The 16506-nt window shown below is 42.8% G+C and overlaps 2 protein-coding genes across 5 annotated transcripts in view; one reads left to right on the top strand and one right to left on the bottom strand.

Annotated features, from left to right (window-relative positions):
- Window positions 1-2341: 2341 nt before the first annotated feature.
- RPS24 (ribosomal protein S24) lies at window positions 2342-12765 on the bottom strand. Of its 2 annotated transcripts, XM_073353231.2 has the most exons (7): window positions 12665-12765; window positions 11144-11209; window positions 10266-10475; window positions 9624-9734; window positions 8352-8369; window positions 3469-3492; window positions 2342-2427 (listed from the first exon to the last, which is right to left on the bottom strand). In XM_073353231.2, exons 1-5 carry the CDS (start codon window positions 12665-12667, stop codon window positions 8364-8366), a joined length of 396 nt encoding a protein of 131 aa, XP_073209332.1. In that variant the 5' UTR covers window positions 12668-12765; the 3' UTR covers window positions 2342-2427; window positions 3469-3492; window positions 8352-8363. The 2 variants fall into 2 exon arrangements, with proteins under 2 accessions (XP_073209332.1, XP_073209333.1); XM_073353232.2 differs by lacking the exon at window positions 8352-8369.
- A 1419-nt stretch (window positions 12766-14184) lies between these two features.
- POLR3A (RNA polymerase III subunit A) overlaps window positions 14185-16506 on the top strand; it is a 53440-nt gene continuing 51118 nt past the window's right edge. For all 3 annotated transcript variants that reach the window (XM_073353229.2, XM_073353230.2, XM_073353228.2), the window contains exons 1-2: window positions 14185-14361; window positions 15995-16130. In XM_073353229.2, the coding sequence (XP_073209330.1) occupies window positions 14318-14361; window positions 15995-16130 (180 nt within the window). In that variant the 5' untranslated portion in view covers window positions 14185-14317. The remainder of the gene's footprint in view (window positions 14362-15994; window positions 16131-16506) is intronic.

Here is a 16506-nt window from a genome sequence, read left to right as displayed (position 1 = left end):
TGACTTCAGCAAAATAGTGCCCAAAAAAACCAACCCACCCCATAGCCACTAACTGAAGCTGCCCACCTCCTGTTGCTACATAAACTAGTTTAGTGACATTCCTTCACCCTCATCCAAAATCTACACAGCAGCAGTCAGTGCAGATTGCATCAAGCATACAGAGGTTTTTCAAATAATTATAGGCGGGATATTTATCAATGTTTCTGAAGAATGACAAGTTTTTCGGGGGAGGGGAAGAAGAGAGGGAACCAAATGAATCATAACCCTCACATTCAAAGGTTTTAAGCAATAGTGGACCCTTTTAAAAAAAGCCAGCTACAATATTTTAATAAATCACACTAAAGACTATTAGCAGTACTAACAGAACAGAAAGCAGTGTTTTCAATATGTAAAGTCATCAGCTTTTCCATTTGAAAGCACTGGCAAGAGATTTTAAAGACAGCTATTTAATATTAGGCTTGACTTACACTTATAGTGAATGGAACATGGGTTTAAAATTTCATCTCTAGCCTTTCAAAGAATAAAGCTTTTTTTGTCTTGCTCTGAATGAAGCGCATGGGCTGGAGCTATTGCAGAAAAGCATGAAGTCCTGTTTAAGAGACATGGCCACATTGAGACAGCAATCCCAATCAGTGTGGAGAAAGTGATGCGTACTACCAGCAGCAGCTTTAAGTGTTTCATGACCAGTTCTCAGAAATGAATAGATTTAGCTCTTTTAAAAACAGCCAGAGAGGCGTTACCCTGGATTAAATAAATGGTGCCAGCTAGTGTAGCAATGTGTTCTGTATTACCAGGTCAAGACGCATTTTTAAACAGAAGAGTATTTTTCATCATTACCAAAATATACTGAAAGCAAGACTTCACTTTTCCGGGGAAACCCAAAGCTTCTAAACTTCACTGCACGGAACTTGCTGTACTCAATAAAATCCACCCACCTTTGGAGCATGAGAAGGCAGTGACAGCACACCCCAAGCCTTCAGAGGAATGCTAGCTGGATGAATACATCTCACTGTATCTACAGACAGAATTCAGGCTAGCAGAAGAGAAATTTTGCTAACATGCAGCTACTTTGGGGAGACTACTCCCATTCTCCATCCTCAGCCTATGTAGGACTATTTCACTATGCAATTAAAGTTTAAGAGCAAGTTGGGAGCATATGGGTTAGACTTGCGAGCATGAAAACAGACCCTTTTTCCACGCTACAAGTTGTAGGAAATTTTGTTCCAAGTGTTCTTTCACTCATTTCCCCAAACCAGGGGGCTTGTTCTCTACTGTGGACTGGTGGGTGAGGGAGAAGAAAAAAAAGAGTACCATCTTCCAACTAACTTTAGCATTCATGTTTTCCTTGGAGAACCCTAGTCCAACTTTTGATCAGCCCTAAACATGCTTGGCACAGGAGAGCCAGTCACCACCTAAGTGCAATTACCAAAAAGAGATGTATCAAAATTTAACCTAAACGTTTGCTTACTTTCTAGATTTTACTTAGCCTTTAACAGCCACCTCTTCCTACACACCAGAACCCAATTTTATGCTTTTATTCCAATGTACATATTGTCTGAGCTCAGTGGGGTTACTGCAATATTCTTCAAGCCCCTCCAAATAGTGAAGTGTCTTCTCTGCAGCAACATGTTTGTTCCTCAGCTTTGTTGTGTGTTTCTTGGGATAGATACTCAAGTGTTGAATTTTCAAAGTCCATTATGTATTAATACAGGAGCTACAAGACAGTCTGGATAAGGTTTTGATAAAAGCTGGATCTGACCCGATTGATAGCCCGCACTCACACACACTTCTAGTCTGCTTGACAGGTAAGTCTAAAAATATGGCTGACTTCCATGAGGGGCAAGAATAGGTCATTATATGTCAATACAGTGATCTATACATTTATGCAAACACAGTAAACTCGGACCTGAGTATAAACAAAAGAATACTTAAACACCTATTAATAAAGGCCAGCAACTGGCTAGTAGATTAATCTTGCTTGCAAAGTTCTAGCCCAGGAATTAAGTTTTACCACTTATCAAACACCTGAAAAGAGAGCTTGGTAAAGTTTCACAGCTGTCAAAAGACCAGCTTTCAAAACATTTGAAGTATAAAAGACCACTTCATTAAGCATGTTGATCTAGTTCCTACTGTTTATGAATCAATAAAATATTTGGATGCGACTGTCTTGAAGTAAAAATACTGAGATGCTAAAACAATGCTTATACCAAAAGGGTTATTAATGCAGTGTAAACAATGCACCTGATCTGAACAATTCTGGATCTTTCAAATTCAGTTTATAAAATCTTTATTGTACATTTAAACCTGGGGGGGGGGGGAAGAGAGAAGAAAGAACAAAGCATTTCAGTTTATATAGTTTATTTGACAAGCTTCTGATAGACCATCATCATCATCTTCTCTTGTTACCTTTGCAGGATAATTTAGTCTCTGTAAAAGGAGGGTGGAAAAAAGTCAGCCCTGTAATATCTTTGCAATGGAATGTAGTCATCTTATTTTACATTGCAGGATAAGGGCCTTTAGAAAAGTAACAATTAGTCCTGTGCAGAAAAAGGCCACAGCAAGATCAGGGCTTCAGACACTCTATTCTTTAGAAATGCTATGAACAATTATTAAACCATAAGATGAGAAGCAACTGCTTTGTTAGCCAGCTAAGTAAGATTATCAGAATATTCAAGCCGTATAAAGACCAAGGATAGCAGATGTCTTGTTTTAGTTAAATTCTGCTTTGTTTTAAATACATACTGCTCAGGCTGCTTTTAAAAAGTTGCTCCAGTAGCTATAGCAGAGGGTTGGGTTTGCTCTGCACCAGCTACCACAACAAAGCACATTCATTTAAGTAGCCTTGGTACTGAAATGAGAACAAACAGCAGGACTTAAAGTATGTTTGATGGCCTTTTAGTTAAGTCTCATCAGTCCACTTGAGAGACTTCTTGCTGGTATTAAGATAGAAATTGACTGCTTTATAATTGTAACTTCTATCAGTGAAACAAACATACTGCTTTGTAATTTGAGATACATTCTGATAAATATTTTTGTCATTTAAGCAGTAGTAAAAACACTCATCCCATTATATTAGTTATTAATGAAATGTAAAGGACAATTTTTGAGAAGTCACAATTTTTCTATTATGAGAGATTAAAAGAAATCTACATTTTCAGTGTTACTCTAAGCATTAGAGTCTTTGTTTATGGTAGGTTACATGAGTTCCTTGTTATTTGGGTCTTCCACACAGCAGAGGTGTGGGTGAGGCCACAGGGAACATGTCCACAAAAACTGGCAGTTGATACCATATGCAAAAACAGAGTGTTCCCTTAAAATTAAAAAAAACTGTGTTAAAACTTACTTGTCCTGACTTTGAACATAAGGCCACAGCATGATAAAATGTTAAAGTCATTTCATTAAGATTAATTCTTAGAGAAAAGCCAAATCACCAGCATAGCAGAACGCCAAACATTTAAGAAGTTATACCTGTTATTTCCATTTGCCAGCTCACTGAAACAAGAAAACAGAAAGTCAGTAAATGCTTAAGAAAAAACAAAAACACCACCCACAAATTACAGTCATTATTACACATAGTCATGTTACGCTAGAAAATCCAACCTGTTTGGTGTGAGTGTGTCCTAAAGAGTGCTAATGGCACTGTTGGGTTTCATGCTTATTTTCAGTAACTTTCCTAAAAAGCCCATATAGCTAATCAAAGCCAAACTTGTCAAAGATACAATCAGATATAACTTTGAATACAAACAATCAAAGGGGAAAGGAGGTAACTAAAGTGTCCATTTTTACATGCTTTATTTCTTGAGTGCATCTGCACTTAAAAGCAAACACCAGGGTTTACATACCTGGTAGGATTAGGTATAGCAAAATAAGGTTACGGCAGGCTTAAAACCATGATCCTGCAAGCCCTCCACATTCAGAGCTACTGCAGTCAACTAGAGTGCCACATATAAAGGACTTACAAGACTTGTGTATTGCCACGGCCCAAATAACGTTTAATATTTATTTATTCCAATAGCAAACAATATGCTAGGTGCTGTCCATATATAAAAGCAGCTCCTATCATGGACAGCTAATAAGAATACAAGTAACAGAAATAAAAGGTGGAGTGTGTAAGAAAAAGGAATATCACAAAAGACTTTCAAAATTGTAATAGAAGAAATGGATCTTGGAGGGTTCTGCAGAAGGATAGTGGCTGCAAAAGAGTGGGACAAATTTCTTGGAGGGGGAAAGGAGAGTTACGGCTGAATGCCAACTCCTTAAAAAATAGTCAAAGGTGTGATGAGGCAGGGTGATAAGGCTTCTTACCAGAGTCTTCTGCACTTTATTAGTTACAAACATCAGGGGACCAATTTTCACAATTATAAACTGAGTATTTCCACAGATGGCTAGTTAGGCCATTCATGTGTTTGAATGTGAGTGCTAATTTACATATGTTATAAAAAATCAAGCTAATATCTTTAAACATAATGAAAGCTGTCAATGTAAAAAAAGCACTCAAATCAGATACAAGAGAGTGGTTAATGCAGTTTAACTATAAGGGTAGCTTTTTGGTACCCAGAGATGGGGTAGATTTATGTGCCGTAAGGAGCAGTAAAAATAGCCATGTGACAATGCAAGGAAAGGCACATTGCTATTAAGATTTTAGATGTTCAGAGGTTATGTGTACAACTGTCAAGACACGAAAAGTGAGGAGTTAAGTGACCATCAAGGGAAAGCAGGCTACGTTGTCAGTTACTTAGCTTTCTGCCTTAGTCACGTAGAAACAAGAGTACGGCCATGTCTACATTAGCACTTGTCAGCAAAACTTTTTTCACACCCTTGAGTAACGTAAGTTTTAGCAGCATAATTGCTTGTGTGCACACAAGCAATGTTGGCAGGAGATGCTTTCCCACCAACACAGCTACCGCCACTTGTTTAGCTGATTTTATGAAGTCAACAGGAGAGCTCTCTCCCATCGGCATAACACGGCTACACGAGCGATCTTACAGTAGCACAGCTGTATTGGTACAGCTGTACAAGCTTATAGCAGTAAGTATAGACATGGTCTGAAAGACTTGAAGTGAAGATGGCACAGCCTTCCCCTAACTCCAGGCAACAGTTGCCATCCACATATAGATGCACCAGAGCCAACAGGATCAGCTGTAAGTTTACAATAGTGGATGCAACTTACCCCATTTTCAAGGGGTAAACTCCATATCTGCAAATGGCAGTTTTCCCCCGTGCAGCCACACCAGTGTCCAATCACCAAAGTCTGAAACCTAGACTATTTCCCAGTGTAAACAAGGCCTTACAATGGATGTATAAAGGTATAGCCCAAAAAAACACAGACGCCCCAATTCAAACAACCAAAAGTGAGAGAAAGTGGTATGGTATGAACCCTACGTTCACAACAAGAAGGGCTAACGAAAGTAATTCAATGTGTATATGATTTACTTCATATATAATATATTTCAGATATACTTCACACACTTCAGACATGCATTTTCAAAATGGAAATGTAAAGTATATACAAAGGCAAAGAACGGATTTAGCAACAACTCTATTTCCATGCAAGTTAAGACTATTACAAGTGACGAGACTTAATCAGAAATAGGAGTTTCCTTTAGTTACCAATGCACCTATAGTAATTAATGTTTCAATTATAGTGATTATTCCGCTCTGCTTTTTGTTCCTCCTAAGAACTCTGCAGCCAAATGAAGATGTGGACATCTACTTCTCTACCCAATGCTTCATTTCTTGTTATTCCTTCATCCATAAGCCTCCTCAAAAGAAGTTATACAGAAATATCACAACACTTCAGTTTTTCTAGGAGTTAATTTAAAAGATTTATGTCTGTCTATTTCAGGGGTGGGCAAACTTTTTGGCCCGAGGGCCACATCTGGGTATGGAAATTGTATGGCAGGCCATGAATGCTCACGAAATTGGGAGTTCAGGGTGTGGGAGGGGGCTCCAGACTGGGACAGGGGGGTTTGAAGGCTCCAGCTGAGGGTATGGGCTCTGGGGTTGGGATGCGGGGTTTGGGATGCAGGAGGGTGTTCTGGGCTGAGACTGAAGAGCTCAGAGGGCAGGAGGGGGATCAGGGCTAGGACAGGAGGTCAGGAGTGCAGGCTCCAGGCAGCGCTTACCTCAAGTAACTCCCGGTAGCAGTGGCATGTTTCCCCCCCCCCAGCTCCTACATGGAGGCACAGCCAGGCTGTTTTGCACACTGCCCCATCCTTAGGCACCTCCCCTGCAGCTCCCATTGGCGCGCAGTTCCTGGCCAATGGGAGCTGTGGGGGGAGTGCTTGAGGCAGGGGCAGCATGCAGTGCCCCTTAGCCCCCCCTACGCATAGGAGCTGGAAGTGGGACATGCCACTGCTTTGAGAGCCATGCAGAGCCATAGCATGAGTGGAAGCAGGGCAAGTCTTGGACCCTGCTCCCCAGCAGGAGCTCTAGGGCCAGCTTAAAACGTCTGAAGGGCCAGATGGGGCCCCCATCTATTTAAATTATGTAAACTTTAAGTAATATAGTACACTTCAAACCGATCCCTTAATTGAGAAGTCATTACATTATTTTGAGTAGAGTGTATGCATAACCACCGTGGGGCCTTGATCATGGCCTCTAGAGACACCATAGTAATAAAAATTGGCCATGTGTTTTATAAGTTAGAAAGACTAATCCATGTGGACTAGGCTGTTAAATTAGTCAGACCTAGATCCTTTAAGTCAGGGGTGCCCAACCTATGGCCCACTAGAGCATTCTGTAAGGCCCAGGGCCTGCTTCAACACTATATACTAAAGGCAGATTCATTAGCATTTTGCCATCATGTTTATATATTCTTAATTTAATGATGTGTTCTTTACTTTTTCCCCCCATTTTCTATCATTCTGACATAGATTTTATGCACTAATCTCTTGGTTTTTAACTAGGAAATACTGTACCTAACCTGTTTGGCCCTCACAAGGCGGTGCTTAGGTTTGTGTGGCCCTCCTGTATAGCTTAGTGGTTTTGAGTATTGGCCTGCTAAATCCAGGGTTCCGAGTTCAATCCTTGAGGGGGCCATTTAGGGATCTGGGGCAAAAATTGGGGATTGGTCCTGCTTTGAGCAGGAGGTTGGACTAGATGGCCCTCTTGAGGTCCCCTCCAACCCTGATATTCTATGAATAAGGTTGATCACTGCTGTTAAATGATGCCCCCTAGCCAATTTTTAACACTGGTCAACCTCAAATGAGAACAAAATCAGTCAAGAGAACAATTACTTCATTTCAAGGATTATACACCACATCACAGAACTATTCAGACAGGTAGCATATCTGTCAAAAGAGTAGCATTAAACTATTTTATCCTCTACTTGTCCTACCTAGACTGAGATGCATTATAAGTAGGGCCCTGTGTAAATCATGAGGTTTGGTGGTTTTGAGGAAACTCATGAGGGTAAATGGCAAAGTAGAGACTTTCACAGAGCTTGCAGGGAATGAATTTAGTCAGCAAATTTGATCAATGAGTATACAACAAATACACTGATTAAGCTTGCAGATTCAATTCATTCCGCCCTTGAAACTAAGTTTGCACACAAAGTGGTGAGGTAATATCTTATTGGACCAACTTCTGTTGGTTAAAGACATGCTTTCAAACTACAAACCACTAAGAGCTCTTGTTAAATTGCCTTCATCTTTACTATTATGCAGTTAATATTTGCAGGGCTTCATCTTTATTAACCAGCATATTACAGTGTTTAAACAAAAAGAATGGCTTAAATCCAGAAAAGCATGGTGCATTTGTGGTAAGCACAAGTTACACATGCAGCTGTATTTTTTTAATCAATACACCGGACCCTTTCTAGAACACAGGATTTGGTATCCATACGCAATACCATGTTAAAATGAATTGTAATTAAAATAATTAAATTGGGGATCCATGGCCATGACCGCATTATATGCGAATTTGTGCTCTATAGACACGCGTTCTAGAGAGGGTTCGTTGTATGCAGTTTTTAAAAAAAACTGGGCCAATGTTTCTCTCTTCATGCCTCAATACATACTGTTGAGGCATTATCCTTCACCCCATTTATTGGTATTTCATAACAATATGCACAAGAGCTTGTCAAGATCCACTGGGTGTATTTGGATGAGCAGTGTCAGAAAACCAGATTTCACTTCTGCACTAGTTTTAAGTTAGCCACCCTCTGTTTCTGTAGCAGTATTTGGACTGTAGCAGAATACTGTCTACTGAAGGGCAGAAATGAATTCAGGTTCAAAGTGAGAGCATAGGCATGCAAAGCAATACACAAGGTGTTTCTATTAAACACGTCTCAAGCATGTAAGTGATGCATAATTCATACAGCCACCACCACATCCATGCTCACTCAGTACCTGCTAGTCACTTCACTTCTGTTGAAGAATTCCAAGAAAGAAAGAAAGGTTAAAGTAAAGAAAGGTTACTAAGAGATTCAAGAAAGGATATTTGGTTATTTATAGCATTTTAGCAACTACAACTATTTACCAGAAAAATCAGCTTTTTCTATTACCCACCACCTTCACTCTACCTCCAAAACAGTGCAAAAATCAGATTTTACTGTTTTTAAGTATGCTTAGTATATTTTGCACCTCTCAAATCCCTTGAGTACCACTGATCTGTCTTTAAGCTTTCATTTCTACACTGTACCTCAGTTTTTCATTCTGCTTGAGAACATCCCAAGACCCCCTCCAACCTTCACATCAGGATGGCTTGCCCTCCCCTCTGAGGGATGACACAGCTCCCACCAGAAGTCGAGCATCAGTAACTGACTAGGTAGAAGAGACCAGCAGTGCCAGATAAACATCCTACCTCCCCATAGCCTGCAGAGGTGGAGGGCACTGCCTCAAACACATGACTCCTAACTCTAAAGTTCCTTTGTGGGAGGGAGCATATTACAATACCAGCAGCCCACCAGGCTGGCTGGAGTTCTCTATCATGTTGGGGGGAATCTAATGAACAAAACTCAAGTCCGGGGAGAACTTAAAGTTTTATTGTCCATCATCGGAGTTATCTAGTAATTCAAGTGAGGTATCCATACGTTGATGGGAACAAAGTACAGTTTTTACAAGACTTAAAAAAGAAACAGAATACATACCACTTAAATCTTCACATTAAGCTACCTACCAAACAGCAACCAGGAGAGCAAAACTACATTAGAAACTCAGAGTTACAAACATCTTGGGAACGGAGGCTGTTCATTACTCTGAAATGTTCATAACTCTAAACAAAACATTAGGGCTGTTCTTCCAAAAGCTTGTAACTGAACATTGATTTAATGCAGTATTGAAACTTTACTATGCAGAAGAAAAAAACCTGCGCTTTCCTTTTTGTAAGTACTTCATATTTAACACAGTATTTGGTGTGGGGGTTTTTTGGTCTCTGTTCCTGCCTGATTTCATACTTCTAGTTCAAAACGATGCGTGTGGTTGACTGGTCAGTTTGTAACACTGAGGTTCTACTGTAAACTACTGAGTTAAAACTACACAGGATCTCATAAGTTAACTTCTGTTATCCAGTAGGAAAGGTAAAAAAATTAAAGAAAATATTATTTTGTTGAGGAAGAAAACTGTCTAGCAAAGAAACTAAAATCCAGCATCTATGCTCTAGCCTGCAGGTTTCCATCATACCTTCTTGCCAGCACCAACGTTTGCCTTGGCTGTGCCCCTGACTTTCTTCATTCTGTTCTTACGCTCCTTCCGCTGTTTTCTCGAAGTCTTCTTCTTTTCATACAAGCCATGCTAGTAGTAAGAGAATTATGCCCACAATTATTAAAGTGAACTCAATATCTAAAAAGTGTTTCTATATTAAATATTTCAAATGCTTTAATAACTAAAAGTATTATTACTAATGTAAGCCCTAAAAAGTTATTTAAAAGTTCTGTAGGCAACCGCTAATATAAAAGTGAGGCAACTTTATGTGCTGAAAGTGTAGAGAGGAAGTGGAGTATATTTTTAAGAACATATATACTACGCATGCTCATCCCATGATCTTGTGCCCCTTCCATTAACCATTACATTGTACTGCTAAAACCCACAGCTGATCATAAATCATTTCATCCTCCTTCATCTGCATTACAACAAAAAGCTTGTTTCCACGCTGTAAATTCATGAATATAGAGAAGGGATTTCTATTTATAGATCTCATTTTTGTACCAATAGTTTAACTTTGCTGCAATGTTTTAAGTTTTGGACCCTAACTATATGCAAGATACCTTTTAGAACAAACAGCAACCTTCTTAGCACTGTAAAAACTGCAAGCAAGAAACTTACCCTGGCCAGTCTGTGCTTTGGTTCATTCTTCTTTGCATAGTCCAGGGAATCATAAATCATGCCAAAGCCTGTTGTCTTGCCACCACCAAAATGGGTTCTGAAGCCAAAGACGAAAATTACATCTGGCGTTGTTTTGTACATTTTTGCCAGCTTTTCCCTGATTTCAGTTTTGGGAACTGTGGCCTTTCCAGGATGAAGAACATCAATGACCTACAGATGCAAGTTTTTCCCGTTAGAAATATCCGTACTTTATAATAGTATAAAGATATTCCATACATAACGATGATATCTAAACAGCCTTATAACAGCTAATAAGGAAAATATCACTACCCACACTTGGCATCTAAATTAACACACATCACAGCAACAACGGAGGCCAGCAGTTCCTATTTGATGTACATCTCACTATATAGAGACTCAAGCAAAAATTAAAGAGTCAAAGATCAAGTTAAAGCTACTATCATTGAAGAGTTCTCATAAGCTCTCCGCCCCTATTATTCTCCCCATATCACTCACAGTAGCTTTGGCTACATCTTTAGAAGTAAAGTAAAGCAAAGCAATTAGTGGGCAGTTTAGTATTTTCAAGTTTTAACAAGGATCATAGAGAATACTTACGTCCTATTCCCTAACTAGAATCTTCGTGCACATCTAATGGTCTAGCAAATCATTACAAATTAATTTAAATGGCAACCATAGACAGCCTACCCACTAGGAAGCAGTATCTTGAAAAAAATCTACCCTATCTAGAAGTCTTTTAGCTAGGGTCATTCTAAAGAGTAAAAGTTACAAGCTTTAAAAATGAAAAATACAGTAATATAAAACACATAACCCAACATAAGCAGATACAGAAAACCAAGGTAGTACCCAATATATCTTACCATCTGCTTACGCTGAAGCAGTCTATTAGTCATGAACTTCCTGGTTCTGATGGTCACCGTGTCATTCTATAAGATAATTCAGAAAAACAATTAATATGCATTTAAGTTCTTCCATGAGCTTTCACACCATCTACACAATTCCTCAAATAACTCATCAGCTGGTTTGCAAAAACTGATTAAAAACCTGGTCTGAAACTCATGGCAAGATGCTGCTACAATACAACCCCAACCTGTGCTAGGAGAGCTATTCCAAGGATGAAGAAAAAAAACTGTCATGATAATAGTTATGGAATTCATGCAGTTTGCAGCCCACAGAATAGAAGATTTTTTATATAAATAAAGAATGAATGGATTCAAAACAATAGGGACTTTATTTCCTGTTACAGCTGTGGTCAAAAGTGGGAGGTCAAAAGTGGGAGGTGGGGATTGGTTTACACGGAAGTACATTCACCAAAGGGGGAAGCTTTGCATCAAGGACAAACACACACAACTGTCACACCATGGCCTGGTCAATCATGAAACTGTTTTTCAAAGCCTCTCTGATGCACAGTGCACCTCCGTGTGCTCTTCTAATTGCCCTGGTGTCTGGCTGCTCAAAATTGGTCACCAGGCAATTTGCCTCAATCTCACCCCACCATAAATGTCTCCTCCTTACTCTCATAGATATTATGTCCACTCGCTGTCCAACACTGAGCATCCACCAATATGCAATATTATTTGTCAAAAAATGGGAAACTGGACCTGGGTTATGGGGCACTAACTGGGATGCAAGTCATGTTTGTAACATGACCAGTTCAGATTTGACCCATCTGTAAATCAAGAATTTTTTGTACCAAAGTCTAATTTAAACCTCGTGTGTAAAGCGAATACAATCCCTAAATATGAAAGGAAAGTGCATCCACCAGTTACACGGCAACACTTGGCGTGAAGCCTGTGGACAAACATGCCTCGGCAGCAGAAGCTGGCTACTAACTCCTATGCTAGGGTGCAAAGGGAAACCATCACTTGCCTGAGCACACCCGGCCGCTGTAATTGTGCCCAGTTCCAGCCCCCGGGAAGCGCTGGGTTTGGGGCAGAGCCGCAGCGGAAGGCGAAATGGGACTGAATGCACGTGCAGGGGCGATGCGCAGAGCCCAGGGCGGCTCCAGCCGAGCTGCTAGCGGGCGGCTTGTCACATTCCCGCCCGCCCCCCACGCACACACACACGCCGCGCCGGCCAGGCTGGGGAAAGCCCGCAGCCGCGCCGGAAAGAGCCGAGCAGTGCGGGGAGCCAGAGCCCAGCGCTGCCTGGGGAGCTCAGGGAGTCGCATCCCAGAGGCCTGGGGGGGGGGGGAGGGAGGGAGGGAGGGGGCGCCGTGAAGAGGCCCCACCACTACCCTGACTCCCGCCCGGGCTCCCCAATGCCCGCGCAGGCGCCCCAACCAATGGGCCCGGAGAGGCCACAGGGTCCCGCGAGCCCGGCGGCAGCAGGATGGCAGCGGCGCAAGGCGGATAGAAACGGGCCGCTCTGCGGACACTCACCATCTCGGCGGTTAGCTCTACTCCAAGGGAGCGAGGAAAGGAAGAAGGACCCCGCCGCAGCCAACCATATCCCGGCGCCCGGGGGCTTAGTGAGGGGGCGGAGCAGAACGCGAAGGCGCCCTATCAGAGCCTGAGTAAAAGTGCAGGAGAGAGGCGACTTGCCCAGCGCCTGACTGAAAATACACGGTTGGGGCATCCTGCTTGGCCGGACTTTGCCAACCTGGGGGCTGGAGGGGGAAGAAACTTAATCATTTATTCATTTATGTTGGATGCAGTGGTGATTATAAACAGGAAATTCTCGGAGTTTCCACGCCCCCCCCCCCGCATTATATTATGCATTCCCCATTAAAGTATTAGTTATTTCTTATTTAATTGTATTATGGTAGCACCAACAAGCCCCAGTCATGGACCAGGACCCCACCGTGCAGAGCACTGTACAAACACACACCAAAAAGATTGTCAAGTACAGGGAGGTAGGTGATGGAACCTTGCAGTATTGTTTTTTCTCTGAAAGACACGTGATAATACACTCTGAGTTTACATATCCATTTTCTGCACAACCTGAAAACCTTTACTCGGTTAAATAATAATTATTGTAGAAAAAATTACTTCATTCAATAAGAGTTAGGCACTGTGTAAACTAGGGTATTGGTTTTGTTCCATATGTCCTGACTTATTCCACCATCGGGTGGTGGGGGCCCTTGGAGCTTCAAACCGGGCCCCAGCAGCTGCTGCGGGCACTGTGGAAACTCCACAGCTCCCCATTTTGTCACACATATTTTAGTAAAAGTCACGGACAGGTCACAGGCTTTTGTGAATTTTTCTTTATAGCCCTGTCCGTGACTTTTACTAAAAACATGTGTGACAAAATCTTAGCTTTAACCATTACATATAATTATGTAGGCGTACCATTGGCTATTAGTGGCATTTTAAACACCATTGATGAGACCTTCTCAGAGCAACTAAGTATGTGAGTTGGGAGGGGGAGAGAGGAATTATGAGAGACTGTACTAAGCAGAAATGGTAAATAAGTTATTTGGAAGGAGTGCACTGGCGGTAGGTGATGGGGGTTATTCTGGGGTGCTCCATTTGAGCAACAATGTTGTGGGTTATTCTCGGGGCTGCACTAGAGGGAGATGCGGAAGTTATTGGGGAAAGCACTGGGGATGTTGGGGGTTATCCTGGGAGATGCACTAGAGAGGGTTTGGGGAGTTATCCTGGGGAATGCGGATACATTAGAGGGGTGTGTTGAGGATTATCTTGGGGAATGCAGTAGGGGGCCGTTGGGGATTATTCTGGGGCCTGCACTGCGAGGGGTGCTGTGGGTTTTCCTTGGGCTGCACTAGGGATTGAGGTGAGGTGAGGGGATTGTTTCGGGGTCTACAGTAGTTGACCCCATCGCAGCCCGCCCCGAGCGGCCTGGGCGGGGCTGCCCCTTTTAGCCGGCAGGTGTCGCTGCAGGGAGCGGCCGCAGCGCTGCGACTCGCTCTGTGCCGGTCCCCAGCTCCCCGCGCGGCTCTGGCGGTGGGCGGGGCGAGGAGGAGGACGCTGAGCGGCCGGTGCCGTGAGTTCTGCAGTGCGGCGCGGCGCGGCGCGCGGCCCCGGCTCCCCTCTCTCCTCCGTGCGGGCAGCGCCCCGCGCCCCGCCGCCATCATGGTGAAGGAGCAGTTCAGGGAGACCGACGTGGCCAAGAAAATGTGAGTGGCGGGGGCTGTGCGGCCTTGGCGAGAGCCCCGCTGCCGGGGGCCCCTGTGCCCCTGAGGGGGAGAGTTGGTGGCGGGGGTCTGTGCCCCTGGAGGGGATGCTGGATTGGGGGGCGGTGTCCAGCCTTGGGGTCAGACCCAGATAGGAGCGGGGCCCTGTGCCCCTGGGGCTGGGGGGGGAGGCTGGATGAGAGGCTGAATGAGGGGGTTCAGCCCCAGGGACGTGGGTCAGACCCAAGGAGGGGACCCCGCTGGGATGGAAGGATTCAACCCCCCCCCCAGCGATTCCGGGGGAATGTTTAGGTGACGGAGGGGAGTCAGCCCACCTGCAAATACAATCTGCAAATACAGATTTATGTCTGGACGCTCTCTAAAGGGCACCTGTCTTTGTGCTCCAAGTACATTTGACGGTGCTTAAGAAATACAGCAACATTAATGCATAATTGAAAGAAACCAGCCCCCACAATGGAGACGTGGTTAATCTCGTTAACTTTTGTGTTTTATATCTGTATTTTAAAAAAAGTTGATCATATCGGGTACCTAACAGTGTTGGTACATTGGTATACGTGTCTAGTCTGACATTGGGATCAGCTTCATGAAAGTTAGAATCAGCTCTCCTGACCCTTTGGTTCTTGTTGACCATGGTGGTTTCTAAATTATTTTATATAATGTATCTGCACTTAATCTGGTTTATAGAGGTGGTCTTGTTTAGTTAGAAAAGAAACCAAACACTGGTTGACGTAACATTTCTTTTGTCACTCCTTCTGTGACAGATAATGTTAGCTAATGGGAAAGGCTAAGGGTTTTATCTAAAATTGACTATAGTATCAGTTTAATGTAAAACCTCCTTCTTTGGAAGCAGAATTCAGCTGCTTTTGCAATGGAATAGATGGACTCAATCTAATCAACCTTTCCCTTTTCTAACTGTTAGAATCCCCCCCATGTTTCCTGCAAGCTAACCTTATATGGACTTGGTAATTCCTTTTCACTAATACTGCTGGAAAAAGCTAGTATTTAGTGTCTGCATTTGGAGTATATCCATGTGATAAACTCTGTAGCAGTGGTCCCCAAAGTTTTTCTGTCTCCCCCCCCCCACCAGTAATGGAATCTGTCCCCCACCCCACAGGAGCTGCAGTCCAGGGCTGGGGCTGCGGTTGGAGCAGGGCCTGGAGCCGGGGCGGTTGCAGAGCCATGACAGGATGAGCGGGAGCCAGAGCGGAGCAGGGGGCAGAACAGGGCTGAGTTGGCACTGCTTCCTCGCCACTCTGAGAGCTGGCCCGGGCCCTATCATGACCCCCTGAATGATCTTATGGGTGCCTCACAGTTTGGGAACTGCTGCTCTATATTCTGATGATCCTTAAATAACCTTTAGTTGCATCTGAAGAAGTGGGTTTTTTACTCACGAAAACTTATGCCCAAATAAATCTGTTGGTCTTTAAGGTGCCACCGGACTTCTTGTTTTTGTTTTTTTAAATAATTATTAGCTGTAATGCAAAAATCTAATACATAGATTCATGCTTTTTTCCCAGAGAGGGAAGTATAATTTTGCTTTGGCTTTATTGTAACTCAGATCGGCTTCTTGTGTATCTTTTTTAAAATCAAGTTTTGTAATTTTTCCCTTTGCTAGAAGCCACATCTGCTTTGGCATGAAATCTCCAGAAGAGATGCGCCAGCAAGCTCACATTCAGGTGGTTAGTAAGAACTTGTATAGCCAGGACAACCACCACGCTCCACTGCAGTATGGAGTGCTGGACCATCGTATGGTAAGGATCCTATTTCCTGTTGTTGTTGGGGTTTTTTTTAGTGGAAATATTTTTAATGCGTATCAACAATGCTGAAATGAAAACTGAATTCCACTATACAGCCACAGCACAGGTGTGCCTATGGAATGTTCAGCTTAAACTACATGAGCTGAAGAGAAATAAGGTAATTATGTGTCCTTGGCTCTTCTGCTGAAATTGCCAGTTGCAATGGTGTCTTGTGATACAAGCAGCTCTTTAATTGGAACGTGACTTGTGCCATCAACCATTTCACACTGTTGGACAGATCAGTCTGACTCGCTTTTGAGGTTGAACACACATTTCTCCTCATGCTTTTCACATGACCATAAAATAGCTACCCTCGCTGGGTATGTCTGCC

The sequence above is a fragment of the Lepidochelys kempii genome, chromosome 7, assembly GCF_965140285.1.
Source record: "Lepidochelys kempii isolate rLepKem1 chromosome 7, rLepKem1.hap1, whole genome shotgun sequence".
Classification (NCBI taxonomy): domain Eukaryota; kingdom Metazoa; phylum Chordata; order Testudines; family Cheloniidae; genus Lepidochelys; species Lepidochelys kempii.
The sequence above is the reverse complement of the archived record's forward strand: the minus strand, read 5'-3'. Positions and strand labels throughout refer to the sequence as shown.

Excerpts from the sequence above, each read along its gene's own strand:
- RPS24 (XM_073353231.2), bottom strand. Across the intron at positions 10,476-11,143 it reads TGCTTCAGCGTAAGCAGATG|GTCATTGATGTTCTTCATCC; the intron begins GTAAGATATATT and ends TTGCATCTGTAG. Across the intron at positions 9,735-10,265 it reads CAAAGCACAGACTGGCCAGG|CATGGCTTGTATGAAAAGAA; the intron begins GTAAGTTTCTTG and ends TCTTACTACTAG.